Below are 19858 nucleotides of genomic sequence, written 5' to 3' on the forward strand. Positions count from 1 at the left end.
TTCCGACTCATAGCATCCCTGTACAGGGTTTCCGAGGCTGTAAATCTTTACGGGAGCAGAAAGCCTCATCTTTCTCCTGTGGAACAGCTGGTAGTTCCCAACTGCTGACCTTGTGGCTCTCAGCCCAATTTGTAACAACAACGCTACCAGAGCTTATTGAGTGGCCACTAAATGCCAGTCATTTTTCTAGGTTGGAGATAAAGTGGTGAAGAAGACAAAGTCTCTACCCTTATGCTTCTTGTTGTTAAGTGCTGGTTGATCAGTTCTGACTCATGTTGTTGTTGTTGTTAAGTGCCATCGAGTCGGTTCTGATCCATAGTGACCCTGTACAGGGTTTCTGAGGGTGTAAATCTTTACGGGAGTAGAAAGCCTCATCTTTCTCCCATGCATAGCACTCCTAAATATGGTTTCCAAGGAGCTGCTGGTGGTTTTGAACGCCAACCTTATAGCTAGAAGTCCAGTGCTTATCCTCCATCACCATACTAGGTCTCCTATGCTTCTTAGTGGGGAGGATAGAAAATAAATGAGCCTGAAAAGCAATATTAGGTAGTTTTAGCTGAATAGAAAAAGAGAAGAAAGTGTTGCTACTTTGAAAAGTGGGCTGAGAGGAGCTCTTCCAGTGTATGGGGATAATGTTTGAGACTGAGAAAAGTATTTCTGCCACAGCAAGGTCAGTATATGCCTGGAGTTGAGTGACTGGGAGGGATGGTGGTGGTGGTGGTGATGTGCCGTGGAGTCGGTTCCAACTCATAGCGACCCTATACAGGGTTTCACAGACTGTAAATCTTTACCGAAGCAGAAAGCCTCATCTTTCTCCCACAGAACAGCTGGTAGTTTCGAACTGCTGACCTTGCAGTTTGCAGCCCAATTTATAACCACTAGGCCCACTAGGCTACCAGAGCTCCTGGGAGGGGTAGCAGATAGATAACGCCACAGAGGTAAGCAGAGGCCAGATACTCTTGGAAAGGAATTTAGGTCATATCTTGAATGAACTGGGAAGCAGTGGAAAGTTGAGGTTATAAAAGAAAGAAGGGATAAAGTGATAGAATACTTCCAAAGTCAAATGTAGGAGGGTCTGCCCATCCCTGGAAATTTATTTAAAAACAAATAAGAAACCTGCCCTTCTACTTTGTAAATTGTTGTTAAGTGCAGTCAAGTTAGTTCCAACTCATAAAGAACCTATGCACAACAGAATAAAACACTGCCCAGTTCTGCACTATCCTCACAATTGTTGCTACTTTCGAACCCGTTGATGCTGACACTGAATCAACCCATCTTGTTGGGGGTCTTCCTCTTTTTTATTGACCCTCCATTTTACCAAGCATGATGTATGTCCTTCTCCAGGGACTGGTCCCTCCTGATGACATATCCAAGGTACGAGAGATGAAGTCTGGCCATCTGGCTTCTAAGGAGCATTCTGGCTGCACTTCTTTCAAGACCGATGTGGTTGTTCTGGCAGTCCATGATACTTTCAATATTCTTCTCCAACACCACAATTTAAATGCATCAGTCCTTCTAGTCTGCCTCTCCTTCTTCCTATTCCCTCCTGACAATATGTTCAAAATATGAGATACGAAGTTTGGTCATTTGGGCCTCTAAGGAGCACTCTGGCTGCACTTCTAAAACGCATCTATTGGTTCTTTTGGCAGCCCATGGCACTTTCAATATTCTCCTCCAACACCGTAACTCAAAGGCATCAATTCTTCTAAGGCCTTCCTTATTCACTGTCCAGCTTTTGCATACATATGAGGATATTGAAAATACCATGGTTTGGGTCAGGCGCACCTTAGTCTTCAAACTGACATCTTTGCTCTTCAACACTTTAAAAAGGTCTAGTGCATTAAATTTGCCTAATGCAATATGTCCTTTGATTTCTTGATCGTTGCTTCCATAAGTGCTGATAGTTGGTCCAAGAAGAATGAAATACTTGACAAGTAATACTTTGGAACCCCCCAAAAAATAACGTTAAATCCATCGCCAAGGCGTAGATTATAACTCATAATGACCCTGTATAATTCCTTACACTAAATCGTTATAGGAGCAGACAGCATCATCTTTCTCACCCAGAGCGGCTGGTAGGTTTGAACCCTCAATATTGCGGTTAGTAAGCCAACACTTAACCCAAAAGGTAGCACAAATGTGATCTATGTAATCAATATCACTCAATTGTAAATATGGAAGTTGTGTTGGCGAATGTTTTGGTGTGCATATTTTAACCAGATTTAAAAAAAAAAAAAAATCACCATTCGATCTTTTCCAACACACGTATCTCTCTTCCTGGACTACTGCTATTGACTGAAACTAGTCTTTTAAGAACTATGCTGCTCCCCTCTGTTGTGTACTAAACCCCTTAACTTCTATGGAAAGCTTGCACACATGGCGACATCGCAGGATTCGCCCATCCAGCATTTCCCCAGAACTTCAGAACTGCGAGGGGTAGGAGGGCCGGGGGCTCTTTAAACAGAAGGATCCTCCCAGACCCTGAGGCACTCGGCGCGGCGGCTGAAACGTCAATAACGTCGTATTCCGGGTTTACTTTAACGGCGCCGGATTATACGTAAAGGGGGTGGGGCTACGTTTTACAAACTGGACCGTGAGGCTTTGCGCTTTCTCTTTCTAGCCAGCGTCGAGCGATGGGTGAGTCTCTGTCTGCTTTGCGGCCATGATAGTGGGGTGAGCTTAATCCGGCGCCATCCTGCCTTGCAGCCAAATTACGGGTGCAGGCGCCCAGATCCCCGGCAACGAATAACTATGAGGAGGGTTAGTTATCGGGTTTTGACCGCCGAGTTCCCCGGGGACTGCAAGGGTTTAGGGTTTGCCAGCCGCACCAACATGGCTGTCGCGGGGAGGTCCTGGTGGGCCGCGCGTGCATGATGACACCACGGTAATGCTGCGAATTCCCGAGTGCGTAGTGGGGAAGCCTACCTTGGAGAACTGAGCCCGCGGCCCTCCCAGCGTGAGACTTGGGAAGCTGGCGAGGCGCCGGCCACGAGTTCAATAGCTCAAGCTTCTGCCCCCTGCCTTCACGTCTAGGTATCTCCCGGGACAACTGGCACAAGCGCCGCAAGACCGGGGGCAAGAGAAAGCCCTACCACAAGAAGCGGAAGTATGAGCTGGGACGCCCGGCTGCCAACACTAAGGTGCGTGCGTGGGCCATCCTACCGGAGAGGCGGCCCCTAGTCGGGACTGAGTTTGCACTGGGCCATTTCCATTGTTGAGCGAAAAACCTTGCATGGTCTCTACCCTTTTCCCCCACCCATGACTTAGTTTCTCATCATCGGTGTAGGTTCTAGGACTTGCAAGGATTCCGGGAGGAAATGGAATGGTTGTGGTTCCGTGGAATCAGTTTTTATTGTTCGGGGGTCAGGTTTTCTCTCTTGGAGGTAACTAGAGTGATGAAAAAGTACCCTTAGGCGTGGTTGTGACTGTCTTGGTCACTTGTGTGCCACTTGCCAGTGTTAGGACTTGTCATAGTTACACTGACGGTGTTACCTCCGTCCATCTTGGGTTTCCCTCCATTTCTTCTGTTCATCTTGTTAACCTAGTTCTTTGACTCTTGTGTTTCCCAGATCGGCCCCCGCCGCATACACACAGTCCGCGTTAGAGGAGGCAACAAGAAATACCGGGCCCTGAGGCTGGATGTGGGGAACTTCTCCTGGGGTTCTGAGTGTGAGTAAAACTTTCTAACTTACAGAATGCTTTCAGTAGGAAATCCCTGGCCCAGACCAAAGCCCTTGACGCTGCTTGCTTAAGGACCTTTAGGGAGCTGGAAAGGTCTCCCCATTCTGACCAATCTTTAAACTCTAGTAATCTATGATACTAGACTGCATTTGGAGACTGGTTGCTCACCACCTCCCTTGGTGAGAGAGGTGTGCGAAAGACTAGCTTATAATTCCATGGTTGCTTTTCCGCAATAAGAAGACCTCCTTAGCCCCCACTAGAGTGGAAGAGCTTGAAGTTAAGGGGTGTGGCTGTTTGGCACCTGGTTTATATGGTTTCTTTCTCCGTTGAGCAGGTTGTACCCGGAAAACAAGGATCATTGATGTTGTCTACAATGCATCCAATAATGAGCTGGTCCGCACCAAGACCCTAGTGAAGAACTGCATCGTGCTTGTTGACAGCACACCGTACCGGCAGTGGTACGAGTCCCACTATGCACTGCCTCTGGGCCGCAAGAAGGGAGCCAAACTGGTGTGTGTTTGGGAAGCCAGCTCCCTTTTAGGGGCAGTGGGGATAGCAGGGCAACTTGACACTAGCCTTCTTGTGATGAAAACTGTCCAGTTCTGCTACTGATAGGAGAGAGATGAAAGTCTTTAGTGCTGAGGAAGGCTGGGATTGGGGTGCCTTTCTTCATCTCTGTTTTGGGTCTCAGCTAACTATCCATCTGTGTCCTTTTTTATTTAGACTCCTGAAGAGGAAGAGATATTAAACAAAAAGCGATCAAAAAAAATTCAGAAAAAATATGATGAAAGAAAAAAGAATGCAAAAATCAGCAGTCTTTTGGAGGAGCAGTTCCAGCAGGGCAAGCTTCTTGGTGAGATGGCTATTGTCTGCAGGGGGGAGGGCATGTCATGAATTGTGGTGTGACTGCTTGGGCTCACCAGGAGAATTAACAGGGAGTGGTAAGGTGACCATATACTATCCTGAGATACTTCTGAAATGGAAAGCTCTATTAGTGATATCAGGATGCATGCGTAAATTAGGATGTTAGGTCACCCTTTTAGAAACTAAAACGAAAAATGTTGGGCAGAAGTTCATAGGCTTGTGCTTGGAGCTTTTCTCTGCCTCTGGGTTCCTAGTTTGAATGTCCATGCCCAGCTAAAGGGACTGTCTCAGTGATGAAATCTTTGTCCAGTTCTGCTACTGACTTGACTTGATGATAAAGTATTATCTGAGGAGACAGTGGGCATCAATTCATGCTCACCCTTACATGACTTGAGTCAATATGGATTAATTTTTAGGAGATAGCTTTGAGTTAGACTACTTGATCATTTGCCTTAAGGACTGTCCTCTCTTAACAGCATGTATCGCTTCAAGACCAGGCCAGTGTGGCCGAGCAGATGGCTATGTTCTAGAGGGCAAGGAGTTGGAATTCTACCTGAGGAAAATCAAGGCCCGGAAAGGCAAATAAAACCTCCTCCCTCACATCCGGGGACATGTATTAAAGGTGTTTATTCTATTCATGTGTTTTTGTCTGAATAGCGAATATATTTTCGTCATTTGATTCCCTGTGTGGAACAAAGTGGATTTAATGATGGCTGGATCTAGATAATCCTCATTTTGTATCCTGACCCAACTTCACAACTATAGTGATTGACCCTAATTCCATCTCCATGGAGGTCAGAAAGATTTAAGTACTCTTCACATTATTTGTGACTACTACCTGATGTGGTGCTGTGGGTTAATGTGCTGGAATACAACTCCAGTTTGAACTGTAAGGTCAGCAGCTCAAGCTCTCACGGGCCACTCCTTAGAAACCCTATACACGGTTGCTATGAACTCCTGGTGTGGCACTGTAGGATCAGCACTGAACTGCAAACCACACAGTCAGCAGTTCAAATTCACCAGCTGCTCCTGTCAGCTACATTTAAATGATGCTTATGCACCTACTTAGCTAACAGGTTTCTCACAATGATTCCTTATCTAGTTTCCTTCCCTATCCTATACCCTCTGTAAAGTTGCTGTTCTCCCCCAATCACAGCAAATAACTGAAGTGCCATCAAGTCAGTAGCAACTACCTTGTATAGGGTTTCCAAGGAGCAGCTGGTGGGTTTGAACTACTGACCTTAACCTTGTAGTTCACAGCTGTTATGTGCCGTGGAGTCAGTTCCAACTCATAGCGATTTCCGAGGTGTAAATCTTCTTTCTCCCGCGGAACAGCTGGTAGTTTTGAATTGCTGACCTTCATGGTTTGCAGCCCAATTTGTAACCACTACACTACCAGAGCTCCTTTAAGGTTCTGTAAAATGTAACATAACCTAGTTTGAACTGAGTAAGTTTGTAATTAGCTTTGAGAATACTTCCCCTCCAAATAGCCAGATAACTCCAAACGTTAAGGATTTCCCTGATCACATTTAAGTTGTAGACTTCCTCAACACTGCCCTTGAGTTTTTTACTCTTTATTCTCCTGGTATGGCACTGGATTAATCTTCCTGGACTGAAAAATCAGCTTGAACCACAAGGCAACAGTTCAACTTCACCAGCCACTCAGAAACCTTACACAGGGTTGGTCCTGGTGTGATGCTGTGGGTTAATGTGCCAGGCTACAAAGCGTCATTTGAACTGCAAGGTTGGCAAGCTCACCAGCTGCTACTCGAAAACCCTATATAGGGTCACTGTGGGTCACAACTGACTCAACGGCACTTAACAACATGGGTCAGATATGGAACAAAATTGAAAGAACCACTAACATAAGTAAGTAGAGGAACCTCAAAACTGGTCTTTGGTCACCTTTCAGGTCTGAAACTGAACTTGCCCTCGTGACTCATGTTTTCAAAGGGGACAACACTAGTGAATGCTCCTCCATTTGATATCACAAAATATTTACCTCAGGACAACATTAAGATGGGTTGGAAAAAGAGGAATGAAAGCAATCTGGGAAGAGAGGGATACGTGATGTTTTGAGGGACTAGTCATTGAACTGAAGTGTGGTATGCCTTGGAGTTCTAGCCCTGCAGGTTTCCAAAGCTGTAAGTCAAATGACCTTGCAATCCAGCGTATTCACCCACAGTGCCTTAAGTGCTGTCAAGTTGGTTCTGACCCATAGCAACCCTGTATAGTTTCCAAGGAGCAGCTGATGAGCTTGAGCCACCAACCTTGCAACTCAAATGACTGCAGTCTGATGCATTAGCCCACAGCACCACACCAGGACTCTGGTGGTAATGGTAATGTGCCGAGGAGTGGTTTCTAAGTCAGTGCTCCTATACAGGGATTCTGATGCTGTAAATCTTTACGGGAGCAGAAAGCCTTATCTTTCTCCCGCAGAATGGCTGATAGTTTCCAACTGCCTAACTTGAGGTTAACAGCTGACTCATAACCACTACCAGAGCTCCTCCATGGTGCCTTGTTGAGTGCCATCATCGGTTCCGACCCATAGTGACTAGGGTTTCTGAGGAGCAGCCTGGTGAGTTTGAACCACTGACCTTGCAGTTCAAATGGCTTTGCAGTCTGGTGCATTAACCCACAGCGCTAGGAAATCCTACAGGGTAGTTGTACTACTCTCTTGTAGAGTTGATGCCTTAGAGTAAAAAAAAAAAAAGGCCTGAAGGTACACATAAGACAAGCAGAGCAAAGCAATAGCTCTTTGCTTTTATTATCTAACTTGAGCTCTATGAAAGTATCTATTCCTCTTTCCTTCCATCTTTAGTCCATCAATGAGGCCAGTGGGTTCTGTCTCTAAAGAATCTTTAGTCCATCCTGTCCATCTCCACTGCCTTTGTTCCCTTTCTTGTCAGACAAAACCATTGGTCGTCTTAGTATTCCTTGCTGTGGCCCTCTACTCCCTATGAGTATAAACTAGATCCCATCACGTGTCTTGTTTAAAATCCATTTGTGGTTTTGTTCTATATTACCATGATCTTTATGTGGAGTCTTGGTGTGGTGCTGTGGGTTAATGCGCCAGACTGCAAAGCTGTTTGAACTGCAAGGTTGACAATTTTAGGTTCAACAGCTGCTTCTTGGAAACCCTATACAGGGTCGCTATGGGTTGGGACAGACAACATTACTTAACATCATAAAAGTCTTTTTTGTGACACTGTAGGACCTACACTGAACTGCAAACTACAAAGTCACCAGTTCAAACCTACCAGGTACTCCTCAGAAACCCTATACAGGGTTGCTATGAGTCAGAACTGACTTGAAGGCACTCAACATGATCCAACAGATCTTCACAGTTGACTATTCTCTCCTTAAAGTAAGGCTATCTCTAACTGTTACAGTGTCCTTGAGGCAGCTGGTGATTCATAAGGACCCTGTATAGGTTTCTGAGGAGCTGCTGGTGGGTTTGAACAGGCAGTTTAGTGCTCATGCTGTACTGCCACACTGGGACTTCATTTCTTATGCAAAAACAGCAAAAAACTCAAAATACCCTGTGAATGAATGATTCTCTTTATGAGGTGCTGTATTTACATTATAGATTTGGAAACAGGCTTAGAGAGTGATGAGCATCTCATGGTCACTTAACTAGAAGGTGGCAAGGCCAGAATTAAAATTCAATTGGTTCAAGCCTCTAGTGCTGCCTTCCTTTGGGTTTTGGTGTTTGCTATCCTTTGGCCTTGAGGACTAAGATGTGCCTGACCCAAGCTATGGTATGTTCAATTACCTCATATGCATGTGAAAGCTGGACAGTGAATAAGGAAGACCATAGGAGAATTGATGCATTTGAGTTATGGTGTTGGAGGAGAAAATTGAAAGTGCCATGGGCTGCCAAAAGAACCAACAGATCTGTGTTGGAATACATTCAGCCAGAGTGCTCCTTGGAGGCCAAGATGGCCAAACTTTGTCTCATACTTTGGACATATTGTCAGGAGGGACCAGTCGCTGGAGAAGGATATCATGTTTGGTAAGGTGGAGGGTCAGAGAAAAAGAGGAAGACCCCCCCAGCGAGATGGCTTGGCAAAGTGGCAGCATCAATGGACTCCAGCGTGCCAACAATTGTGAGGTTGGCCCAGGATGGGGCAATGTTTCGTTCTGTTGTGCACAAGGTTGCTATGAGTTGGTACCGACTCGATGTCACCTATAACAGCAACAATCCCTTGGCCTTGATGTTCAGTGTTTTTTTTTTAACATTCAGTTTTGACATTCAATTTCTTTAGGTGGAAGCTGAGTCTAGAAGGCAGGAATCTTAGTGAAACCCAGCGCCAATCTAGTGTTCTGTGGGGTAGTCTCCACAAGGGCCTTTCCCCTACCCTCAGAACTGAATGTCCCACCACTGCAGCCTGTCTCCGCCCCCACCCTCCACCCAATGGAGATGGACCTACAGTCTCCACTCATCAAGCTGTCCTTTCTCCCTGTTTGGTTAGTGGGAGCAGAAAAAGGCTTGGCACTCCATAAAGTTCAAATGCTTAAGGTCTAGAGGTGGGTGCCTAGACCTTCATCTTCACATCTGAATTTGATCAACCTCCAGGGGAGTTTCCCAAACTCTTGCTTTTCTTTTCATCTTATTGTGTGTCAATTTTAAACAATTACAATTGTACAAGTACTTGATTATATTCTCAGTGTAGAAAAAAATGAACATTACAGATAAAGCAAAAGTCCCCCAACACACTGACCATGAGTTCCCTTTTCAGAAGTAACTACTGTTACACAAACTTTTTATGTATGACTCTCAAATCGTGGTCACTGGACCAGCAGCATCAGCATTACCTGGGAACTTAATAGAAATGCAAATTCTGCAATAAGTCAGTAACACTGGGAGTTGCCCAACACTGCTTTAAAAAAAAGACCTTGGTTGATCAGGTTTGAGAACCATAGGCCTAAGACCACCCAGCTCCCCATTGCCTAGGAAATTAACATCCTCAATGCCTGACAATCCTTCCATCTTCACCTCCCCAAGCAGCTGGTTCTACCTTCTACCCCACCAAAATGAACATGATTCCCAGTTCTGGCTCAGGTCCTTCCTGCCAGGGTCTGCTTAGAGCAAACAGCAATGCTGTTCTAATGGAGCTGGAGGGCAGAACAAGGATGGCTCGGTGGGCAGTGGGTGGAGGAAAGCCGGCTGGGTTAGGTCTGGGGGAACAGGCAGGACCTTCAGGCCCCAGTTCCCTCTGCTCAGGGCTCGGGAGCCTCGTCCTCTGACTCTGCCGCCTCCTCCTCTATGCGGTCTGCGGCCTCGGGGTCCACGCCCTCTTCGTCCCTGAAGCGTAGCACATGCGGGGTGCGGGGGGCTCCTCTTGCCCGACCAAAGTTCCGAAGGCTAATGGCAGGAGAGGGCGCGCCTGCACCCAGAAAGCGGCTAAGCAGCGGCGTCTGCACGCCCGGCCGCCGGGCCAACGCGGGGGACGGCTCCACCTGCAGACTCTGCTCAGGGTCGTCGCTCATTCTGTGGACGGGAGGGCGTGCTCAGCGAGAAGGTGGGAACTAGAGGGACCTAGTTATTGGCTCCCCAGAGAGTGGGCGGGGACTAGGAACCTAGTTATTGGCTGCCCAGAGAGTGGGCGGGGACTTGGGGCCCACCAGCCGGATGAAAATCCACCAGAGGTCCTCACCGCAAGTTGAAGGTAGAGCCCAGGAAGGAGGGTCGTAGTGTCTCAGCCGCCGTGGCCACAGTGTAGGGCGGCTGCGCCAAATCTTCGTCCCAGTATGGGTCCTTCTCGGCGGGAGGCAGGTTCTGATACATGTCGTCAACGGATAGCAGGGACACCTGGTTCAGCAGAAGGGTGGGAAGCAGGTCACCAGGACCCCTACCCACCTTTTCACACCCGCGTTGAGAACTGGTGGGAAAAGGGGATGCACAAAGCTTTCCCCAGACCCTTGCACACCTGCAGATTCCGGTCTATGAGCTGGTTGGTCTCAAAGTCGTCATCATCTTCACCAAAGGGATTGATGATCTGTTCGGCTACCTGCAGGTTGCCGAAGTAATGTTTTCTGGTCTCAGAGCCCTCCCACCCTCGGGGCCCAAATGCAGACAGGCTGGCACTGAATAAGTACCATGCATTCCACTATAACTAGATGGACCAGCATTCCCCGTGTCTTCACCATCTCTCCTCCTCAGCCTCAGTACCTACTGTGAGGCATGTGGAATACTGAGACAAAATTACCCACCTTGAGCCAGCCAGCATAAAAGAAGAACTGCAGCAGGGTGGTGAGAGGCACATACATGTCCAGGTCTCCCAGGGCTGGTGCTGGCTTCTGGCCTGGTTCGAGAGGCTTCTGAGCCTCTGCAGTCCCGGCCTTTTGCTCCACAAACTGGCGGCCAACCAGGGAGAGAGCAAAGAAGGAGTATACGGCGATGGTCACCACCTGGAGATGGAGAAGCTGGACTGAGAGTAGGCTGCAGAGGAACAGGAGAAATGCTGTCCACGCTTCTAAGGATCTGTGGGGGAGTCTGACAAGTAATCAAAATGTATTGTAGGACATGACAGCACCAGGCAGGGCAGGATCATCTTGGTGGAGGTAGAGGGAAGTTTTGAGGATAAACTTTTGACTGACTGTTCAGTGTCTCACTAGACTGAACTGTGTCAGAGCAGGAGGCATGTCTAATTTGTCTCCGTATCTCACACAGAATACAGGGTAAACAGTAGGCACACAGGCTCAGGAGGAGAGAGGCAGTTACTTGGGTATAGACGAGGGGAATGCTGATCCAGTCGTAGTGGAACAGCATGCTGCACTTGGCACGGTACTTGTTCAGCTCCTGGTGGAACAACAGGAAGAAGTCAGCAGAGATAAGCAAGGCAAACTGAGGAGGACAGAGGGGAGCTCAGCACACACTAGGCCTGGGCCAGGTGTGGAGGCTCATTAGGCTCTCAGAGGTATCAGGTTGAAGTGCCTGTGATGGTGGGCATTGAGCAGATTACAGCCAGAATGTCTGCAATTGAATCTCCCAGTACTATAGGATAAGCACTGAACTGCTAACCGAAAGGTTGGTGATTCAAACCCACCAGTAGCTCCTCAGAAACCCTATACAGGATGACTTGTTGTTAAGTGCTGTCGAGTCGATTCCGACCCATAGCGACCCTGTACAGGGTTTTCAAGAAGCAGCTGATGAGCCTGAACCACGGACATTGTAGTTCAAACAACTTTACAGTCTGACACATTAGCCCACAGCACCACACCAGGACTCCATACTATGAGTTGGAATTAACTCGATGGCACTTAACAATAGTTCTACTAACTGACTGTGTTTCCTCATTTGTGGAAAACCAAACAAGCAAAACAGCCCAAACTCAAGGCCGGCTGCTAGCTAGTTGATTTCAATTTATAGTAACTCTATATAGGATTTCCAAGATTATAAACCTTTATGGAAACAGACAACCTTATCTTTCTCCATGGGGCAGCTGGTGGGTTTGAACTGCTGACCTTGGTTTGAACTTGTTGAACTCTGTGAGTTAGCTGCCCAACTCTAACTCACAGAGCCACTAGCATTCCTTCATCTGTGTACCAAACCAAAACCAAACCATGCCCTTGAGTCATTCTAACTCATAGTCACCTTGTATAAGGTTTTCAAGGCTGTCAATCTTTATAAGAGCAGAAAGGCCTCATCTTTCTCCCGTGGATCTGCTGGTGGTTATGGTTAGCAGTCCTGTGCTTATCCTACAGCGACACCAGGGCTCCTTTCATTTGTGAAAGGGGAAGTGATCACAATAGTACCTAATTCAGGGGCTCTCATGAAGGCTAAATGAGTTAATACAGGTACAGTGCCTCTGCAGAGCTTGGTATGTAGTTAGCATACTTCTAAGTGTTAACTACTAAAATTCTGACTCCAGTTGGCAAAGAGGGAGGGAGGAAGACCCATGGGCCTGGTCCTAGGCTGACTCACTTCCAGGAGCAGGCAGAGAGCAATGTCGTCGCGGATTCGTCCGTCCCTTCGAGCCTGGGCCGCCAGATTGGTGAACCAGACGCAGGGTACCCAGTACTTGTTGAAGTCGGATTTCAAGCTCTCAAACTTTTTTCGCTCTTCCTGAGACATGAAACCTGGGGTGGGGGTTGGGGGCAAGGTTGGGTGGGAGAAAGACATTCTCAGTCGCCTCAGGAAGAAGCAGTTCTCTTTCACCTACAGCCGCAGGACTCGGTGCACTGGAGCGCCCCCTGGGGGTCATCCTTCCTTTTCCAGGAGACCCGCGAGAGGAGCCCTGGGCCCTCCGCCAGCCCCAGGGCTTCCTTGTGAGGTACCTGCATCGGACCAGGGGCTCGGGGCCACACACCTGCGTCCACCACATGGTCCATGGTAGGGAAGCGCTTGAGCACGCGGGTGCTGACGGAGCGCAGCACCAGCACCGAAGCCAGGTTGGCATAGCGGATGAGAGTGCGGCGCAGCAGGCGGCCACGCTGGTCCACGCCGTGCACGCTGGCCGATATGACACACATCAGCTGGTCCGGCAGCGGGATGCTTGTGTACTGGGCCCACCAACGGTTCACCACCAGGGTCACATAGAAACCTGGTTGGCCGTCATGGGTAGTGGGGGACAGGAAAGGAGTCTGGAGGATCTTGCCCTGAGCCAGAGCTCCTGGTTCAAAGCAAGTAGAACAAAGGCAGGGCGGGGTGGCGGGAGGACACATTCAACTGCAGTGCCCTGCCTCACTGGCTGTCAGCGGGACAGCCTCTTCTCTGGTCCTGCCTGCTGGGCCAGGCCAGAGGAGGAGGAGTGCCAACTTTCTCAGAAAGAGAAGTACTTCTCCTTCTCGTGAGAGTAGGGAGGGAGGAGGTGTCACCTCTGAGCTCCCCTCTGGCACTCAGGGTAGGATTGAGGCCAGCCCGTGTCTTGTACCTTCTGTGGAGAGTAGGTTCAGGAGTCTGGAAATTCTGGGCCTGGTGCTCAGTTCCTGCTTTGCCTGCTCTGGTTGGCCTCCAGGCTGTGCCATTGGGATAATTCTGACTCTCAGAGCTGTCAACCCAAAGCCCACGGAAGATGGTAGGAGGATACATACAGGGCAGAAAGGAGAGGGAGGCCTTACCCAGTACAAAGGACAAGGGGATGAGGTCCGCAGATCGATTGCAGTACCGGGCCACCTGAGCATATACTTGTTTCTGTGCCTGAGTCAGCAGTAGCCTGGTGAGGATCAGGTGTGGGCCTGGGCTATTGGGAAATGGGCAGCTTTGCCCCCAAAGGCCAGCCCTGAGACTTTGCCCTCACCCCTCACCTGTAGGTGATGCTGAGCAGAGCATAAAGGGCAATGAAGAGTAGGAACTCCTTGTAGAGGAGCTTGTAGATGCTTCCTCTCCAGCGGAGAAGCAGGCCAGAGAAGCTACCAAAGCGGGCCTCTGCCACTTTGAGGGTGTATGAAACCGTCATGGTGCTGAGTCCCTAAGACAGGAGGTCACAAGAGCTGCCCCCATGGTTGTCCCTTTCTCCAGCAAGCCTTCTCCTTAGCTTGCCTGCCTATCCCCACACTCGGTTCCCCAGGCCATGTCCCTTCTGCTTTGGTTAATATACCTGGCCTTCACCAGAGTCACTGAATGAGGGGGAGGAAGAAGCTACAGAGCAGATGACACACATCTCCCTCCTCTCCCTGCCCCTGAACTGCAGAAGATATGACTCAATTCCAGACCCGACTCACCACTATCCCTTGGGGCCTTGCTCACAAAGCTGATAATCTGGCCTTCCCAGGCCCAGGCCATTCTCCTCCCACTCCAGACCTACCTACCTGCTCTGGGGTGCAGCCTGTGCTGAAGAAGAAGAACTGGGCTAGTCTTCACCCCCCACAAACTTAAGTACCTCCTGGGCCCATAAAGTGAGGCTGGACGAAGGCTATCATTGATGGATTGAGGCTATCAGCCAGTTTCCCTGGTCCTGGGAACTGGGTGTGTCTACTACCCATGTAGGGCTGGGCTGGGCTGAACTTTGAGTAGCAGAATTGCCATCTGCACTGACCCCACAGCTCATACCATGTCCTGGAAACCAGGATGACAGGGATTACTGTCCCACTCTCCAGATGAGGTGACAGGTACATGACACATTGTTGTAATAATAACAGCTGATGGTCACTGAGCACTGTGCCAAGGACTCTACTATATCATTCTCTCATGGACTGCTTATCAACAACCCCAAGAGGTAGGAATCATCTCCATTTCACAGATGAGGCATCCAATGGTTAATTACTTGCCCACGAGCACACGGCTAGGGTATGTTAGAGGCTAGGTTCAAAGCCAGAGCTGGGGAGCTTGAGAGGCCGGAAGTATCCAAACTGGACCTAGATAAGGGCGTTAGCTCCAGAACTAGGATCCTATACACTATTCACACCGCTCCGTTTCTAGTCCAGGCTCTGGAAATCCTTTCCCTGCCCATGCAACAGGGCTGGCAAGGCCACAGATCTGGAGATTCAGGCCTAGAGATGTGGAACCCCTTCATCCTTGGATCCAGCATCCTGATTCCTAGGCATGTCCAGGTTCTTGGATGGACACTTATACCACTAGGGCTCAATTGCTTCATTTGGAAGAATTAACATTAAGCACCAGAACCCGGAAGCTCAGTTATCCATCTAGTGCTGAGGTCCTTCTGCAAAACTTCAGGAGTGGTGGTCCTGCTCTTCCCTTTCCTGTGAAACACCCATCTGACACTGTGGGATGGTTCAACTGGCAGGTATTCCTAAACTGCGGAAGCATGGAAGGTGGTTAGGAGTACAGGTTGGGAATCAAACAAGCCGGAACTTCAGTGTTCTCATCAATAACACTTCCCTCACAGGGCATTTGGAAGTATTCAGAAAAACTGTGCAGGCATTCCAAAACAAAACAATCTTATTGTCATCCAGTCAATTCTGACAGAGTAGAACTGCCCCATAGTATTTCCAAGGCTGCCAATTTTCCCAGGTTTTATGAAAAACCTAATCCATTTCCTTCAGTTTCTCCCTACAGGTCTTTCAGAATCTACCTAACACTCAGAAGAGTCATTCAGAGATTCAGCCTTTTTCTTGAATGCCCCATAACTTGTCCCCAGGTCAAACAGTGCCAGGTCCCAGGTTGAAGCTGAATATGCCAGACCCTCTGAGATCACCCTGGCTTTTCTGCACCCCACGCACCCTGGGTGGATCTCCTCTCGTGCACTTTCTTCCCTCTTAGGCTGCCTCCATTTACAATCCCTGACTCCTAGCACCCTCACCAGCCTCTGGTCTAGCTCATTTTACTGAACCTTCAATATCTAGCTCCAACAGAGGATTGCTTGGGAAACCTGCCAGAATCTTCCCCAGATCACTCCTCAAAGCCTTCTAGGCTTCCTCTCTGTTAGCAATTTATTACTCTGGTCTGCGGTCATCTTACAGGGAGGTCTTCAGCTCACCCCACAGCCCCCTATGGTAGAATTGGATCTGACTCACCCCTATAAAGTTGGGGAGAACTTCAACCAGGCAGCTCCTTTGTTGTTTTTCTTTTGGGAGGTGGGGGTGGGGCAAGATTTCTATGAATAGCAAGATTTGCAAGACTCCAGGGCCGAACTAAAGGTGTAGTCTCCTTCCTGGCCCAGGTGAGGTATCAACGTGAGGAAAGCAGGGCTCTGTGTGTGTGTGTCCTGGAAATCTAGAAGGCCCAGACCTGACCTGGGTGGGGCTTTGACCATCAGGGCCCTGAAGCCCCCTCCCTAAGCTCTGGTCTAGGACTTCCCTAGATCATTCTAGGCTGCTTAGCACTTTGTTGCTAACTCAAACCGACCTTATGGTCCAATGCTTATCCTACAGCACCAAACCAGAATTCCCGCTTAGCACTTAGCACTTAGAGATTTTCTTGTATCTGGGAAACCAGACCCTGGGACTGAAGAGCTCAGGCCCTGTTGTCCTGGGAGTTTTTCTCTGGTAGCTCACCCTCCCCTAGGGCAACCTAGTTGTCTGCACTTCAGGCCTCTGCTCCACCCACATCTGTGGCCTGAATGCTTCCCTGTACAGGCACCCTGAAGTACTGGGTAATGAATTTCCCACAGAACCATAGATAAAGGTGTTTGACGGGAAGCCTCTCCCCAGGGAAGGGGGTAGTCCCCAGGCTCCTACCAGTTCCTCCCTCATGAGTCAGTTTATCTTGATTCTCAGCTGCTGGCAGGTCCCTGCCATTTATGGTCCAGAATAGGGAACAACTCAGCCTATAAATCATCCTTTCCAATTCTCCTCCAATCCTTCCCTCTACTGGTCCTCTCTAAAAATGCCCCTTTTCCTTCCTCACAGCTTAGAATGATAAATATGGCCTGTGGGTTAACAGCATGAAGTCTGGAGCCAGACTGTCTAGATTTTTCAATCCCACTCCAGCACATACTAACTTTGTGACATCGGGAAAGTCCGTTAACCTCTCTGTGCTTAATTTCCCCCATGGGAATAAAAACTAGTTGCTCAGTTCAACCATGTTCCATAGACTCCTGTCAACATGGAGATAAGAGCAAGAAAAGGAAAGGCTGCTTGGTCTGAAGTGTGATGAGACCTGGCAACTTCTGAGCCCATGGACAAGGACAAAGCCATGGAGGGCTAGAGATGGGAGTGAAGTGTCTAGCTGATATGAAGTAAGGGGAGACACACAAGGATGCCCAAACTTGTAGATAGTACCCACTCAACCTAGCTTCGATGGCTTGATGATCAGATCTCAAGAGGAAGATTAAAAAAAAATTTTTTTGAATAAAGGAAACAAGTGTAAATTGCTACAATTTGATGATCTTGACCTATACTTATGGCTATAGTAGCCCAAAATACCAACTGAGAGGGAAGGAGTCTTCACACATCAAATATCAATCCTATCCCCTCTGTACACAGGATTGATAGGGATGGGCAACTTAGACATTGGTGACCTAAAATGGAGTTGGGGGGGCTATAAAGGCACAAAGTGACTGGCTTACAAGTTTTCAAGAGAGAGTTTAGTTTCAGGGTGTGCAGGGGAAGTTAGAATCCCCACTGAATAGTATTCATCTTGTCTAGACGGGTCTGGTGAAAAGAGATGGGGATAAGATTCTTATGATTCAATAGTAATTGTTATCATGACTAATTGTGACTGTCACAATTATAAAGGTAGAAGTTTTATAACAAAAAGAGGGGAGTAATTAATCTTACAGTCCAGGAACAAAGGACCCTAGGGCCATCAGGGGAGAAGAGCATGAGTGGAATGTGGGACCCTATCCAGAGAAGCAGTGATACCAGAGTTGGAGACAGAGAGGAGGACACGGAGGGATAGAGCAGAATGAGCTCTTTGGTTGTTTAAATTATTATATATTCCTGAGTATTTCTGTGTACAGTCCCCCACAAATAAACCCCAAAACAGAGGGAATGAAGCAAATATTGTTGAATGATGATGCATGGAAGGAATTGTAATCATTGCAATGAAATGATGAGTGTAAAACCGATGTTCTCCCATGTAAACTATCACTCAATTCACAATCAAAACTTAAAAAAGAAAAGAAAAGAGGGAATACTGGTAAATGATAGTACATGGAGGTGATTGTAATCATTGCAGTAAGACAAAATATGATTTGATGGATGTAAAACTAATGACTTGCCATGTGAACTTTCACTCAATTCACAAGAAACAAACAAACAAAACCAGTTGCTGTCACAGCAACCTTGACTCAAGAAATTGGGTGTGTCTTAGAACTGTGTGCAATGAGATTTTCAATGGCTGATTTTAGGAAAGTAGATTTCCAGGTTTTTCTTCTGAGGTGGATTCAAACCTCTGACCTTTTGGTTGGAAGCCTAGCATGGTAACCATTTGTACTATGCAGTGGCTCCAGAATAACATATGGTAAGCACAAAATGCTACTGTAGCTATTAATGCAGCTCACCACCTCTATACCCACAGGGAATGCTGGCGGTCCCTTTATTTATTACTCAGTCTAATGTTCCCTCCTGAGTCCTGACTGTACTTGGCATCTCTTATTCTTGAAAGACTTTCTTTGGCCTCTGTGACCGGAATTTCTGTCAAGAGATCCTGACTCTGAGCTACCAAAGGAACAGAGAGTGTGGGTCATGTACTCGGCTAGGGGCATCAGACCCAATAGCATACTTGTTGCTGTTAAGTGCCATTTTCAGCCATCGAAAATCTCATTCACACTGTTCTGACTCAGTGACACTGTATAGGGTTTCTGAGGAGCAGCAGGTGGATTTGAACTGCCGACTTTGCAATTCAAACCAACTTTACAGTCCAGTGCTTATCCTACAGTGCTACACCAGGACTCCAATAGCAGCCTCGGTGGAATGGTAATAGCCTTAGTTATCTAGTGCTGCTATAACACAGATACCTTGAGTGGTTGGTTTTAACAAAAGGAATTTATTCTCTCACTGCTTAGGGGCTAGAAGTCCAAATTCATGACGCCAGATATAGGGGAACATGGTCTCTTTCTGTCAATTCTAGGGGAAAGTCCTTATCTCCTTTCAACATTTTTGGGCCCACTGTCCCTTGGAGATCTCCATGAATCTTGGCCTGAATCCTCCCTTGGGTCCAGGAGATTCTCAGTGCGGGGACCCTGGGTCCAAAGGACATGTTCTACTCATAGCTCTTCTTTCTTGGAAGTAGGTCCAATCACAGAAGGGCCATTCCCTGGAGAAGGGCATCATGCTTGATAAAGTGGAGGGCCAGCAAAAAAGAAGACCTTCAACAAGATACACTAGCATAGTGACCGCAACAATAGACTCAAACATGGCAACAGTTGTGAGGATGGCAGAGGACTAGGCAGTGTTTTCTTCTGTTGTTTTGTTCTGTTTTTCATATGAACCCACTGAAGGTACCCAATAACAATAAATTCATCTGTTCCTGCTCACTGCTCTCTCCTTTCATCTCATGTAAGATAAGAGGAGATGCAGGTCACACCCCAGGGAGGCTCCCCTTAGGATTAGGGCTTTGCCCTGAGTACAGGTGTTATATCCCACCCTAGTCCCCTTACTACTGATTGACTAATCACATTAGATCACATCACAGGAGATGGTTACATCATTACTGCCAAACCACTAAGAATTGTAGTCCAGCCAAGTTGACTCATATTTGGGAGGAACACGATTCAATCCAGAGACTCAGATAGCTCAAAAAATAAAATAAAATAAACAACAACAACAACAACAAAAAAAACACCTTCAACTTCCTGGAGGCTCAGGACCATATCATAGTCTCAGGGGACACCATGATCAACTGGCATAACATAGTTCACAACACTCGTGGAAGCAGCAGAAACCAAACAATGTATTGCATTAGGCAATACATCTGTACAAGACCTCTTTCAAGTGTTCAACAGCAAAGATGTCAATTTGAGGA

At 47.6% G+C, this 19858-nt stretch overlaps 2 protein-coding genes across 3 annotated transcripts; one reads left to right on the forward strand and one right to left on the reverse strand.

Moving 5' to 3' along the window:
* Nucleotides 1-2616: 2616 nt before the first annotated feature.
* RPS8 (ribosomal protein S8) lies at nucleotides 2617-5181 on the forward strand. The gene is made up of 6 exons (XM_006839690.1): nucleotides 2617-2637; nucleotides 3034-3140; nucleotides 3570-3669; nucleotides 4016-4191; nucleotides 4405-4534; nucleotides 5022-5181. The coding sequence occupies exons 1-6, from the start codon at nucleotides 2634-2636 to the stop codon at nucleotides 5129-5131; spliced, it is 627 nt and encodes a 208-aa protein (XP_006839753.1). The 5' UTR covers nucleotides 2617-2633; the 3' UTR covers nucleotides 5132-5181.
* A 4586-nt stretch (nucleotides 5182-9767) lies between these two features.
* On the reverse strand, nucleotides 9768-13998 carry BEST4 (bestrophin 4). Of its 2 annotated transcripts, none has more exons than XM_006839691.1 (9): nucleotides 13798-13998; nucleotides 13612-13706; nucleotides 12861-13094; nucleotides 12476-12630; nucleotides 11273-11350; nucleotides 10758-10959; nucleotides 10479-10555; nucleotides 10206-10360; nucleotides 9768-10039 (listed from the first exon to the last, which is right to left on the reverse strand). In XM_006839691.1, exons 1-9 carry the CDS (start codon nucleotides 13947-13949, stop codon nucleotides 9769-9771), a joined length of 1419 nt encoding a protein of 472 aa, XP_006839754.1. In that variant the 5' UTR covers nucleotides 13950-13998; the 3' UTR covers nucleotide 9768. The 2 variants fall into 2 exon arrangements, with proteins under 2 accessions (XP_006839754.1, XP_006839755.1); XM_006839692.1 differs by having other exon boundaries at nucleotides 9769-10039; nucleotides 10479-10559; nucleotides 10762-10959; nucleotides 13798-13949.
* Between the last annotated feature and the right edge of the window lie 5860 nt (nucleotides 13999-19858).

The sequence above is a fragment of the Chrysochloris asiatica genome, unplaced genomic scaffold, assembly GCF_000296735.1.
Source record: "Chrysochloris asiatica unplaced genomic scaffold, ChrAsi1.0 scaffold00026, whole genome shotgun sequence".
Classification (NCBI taxonomy): domain Eukaryota; kingdom Metazoa; phylum Chordata; class Mammalia; order Afrosoricida; family Chrysochloridae; genus Chrysochloris; species Chrysochloris asiatica.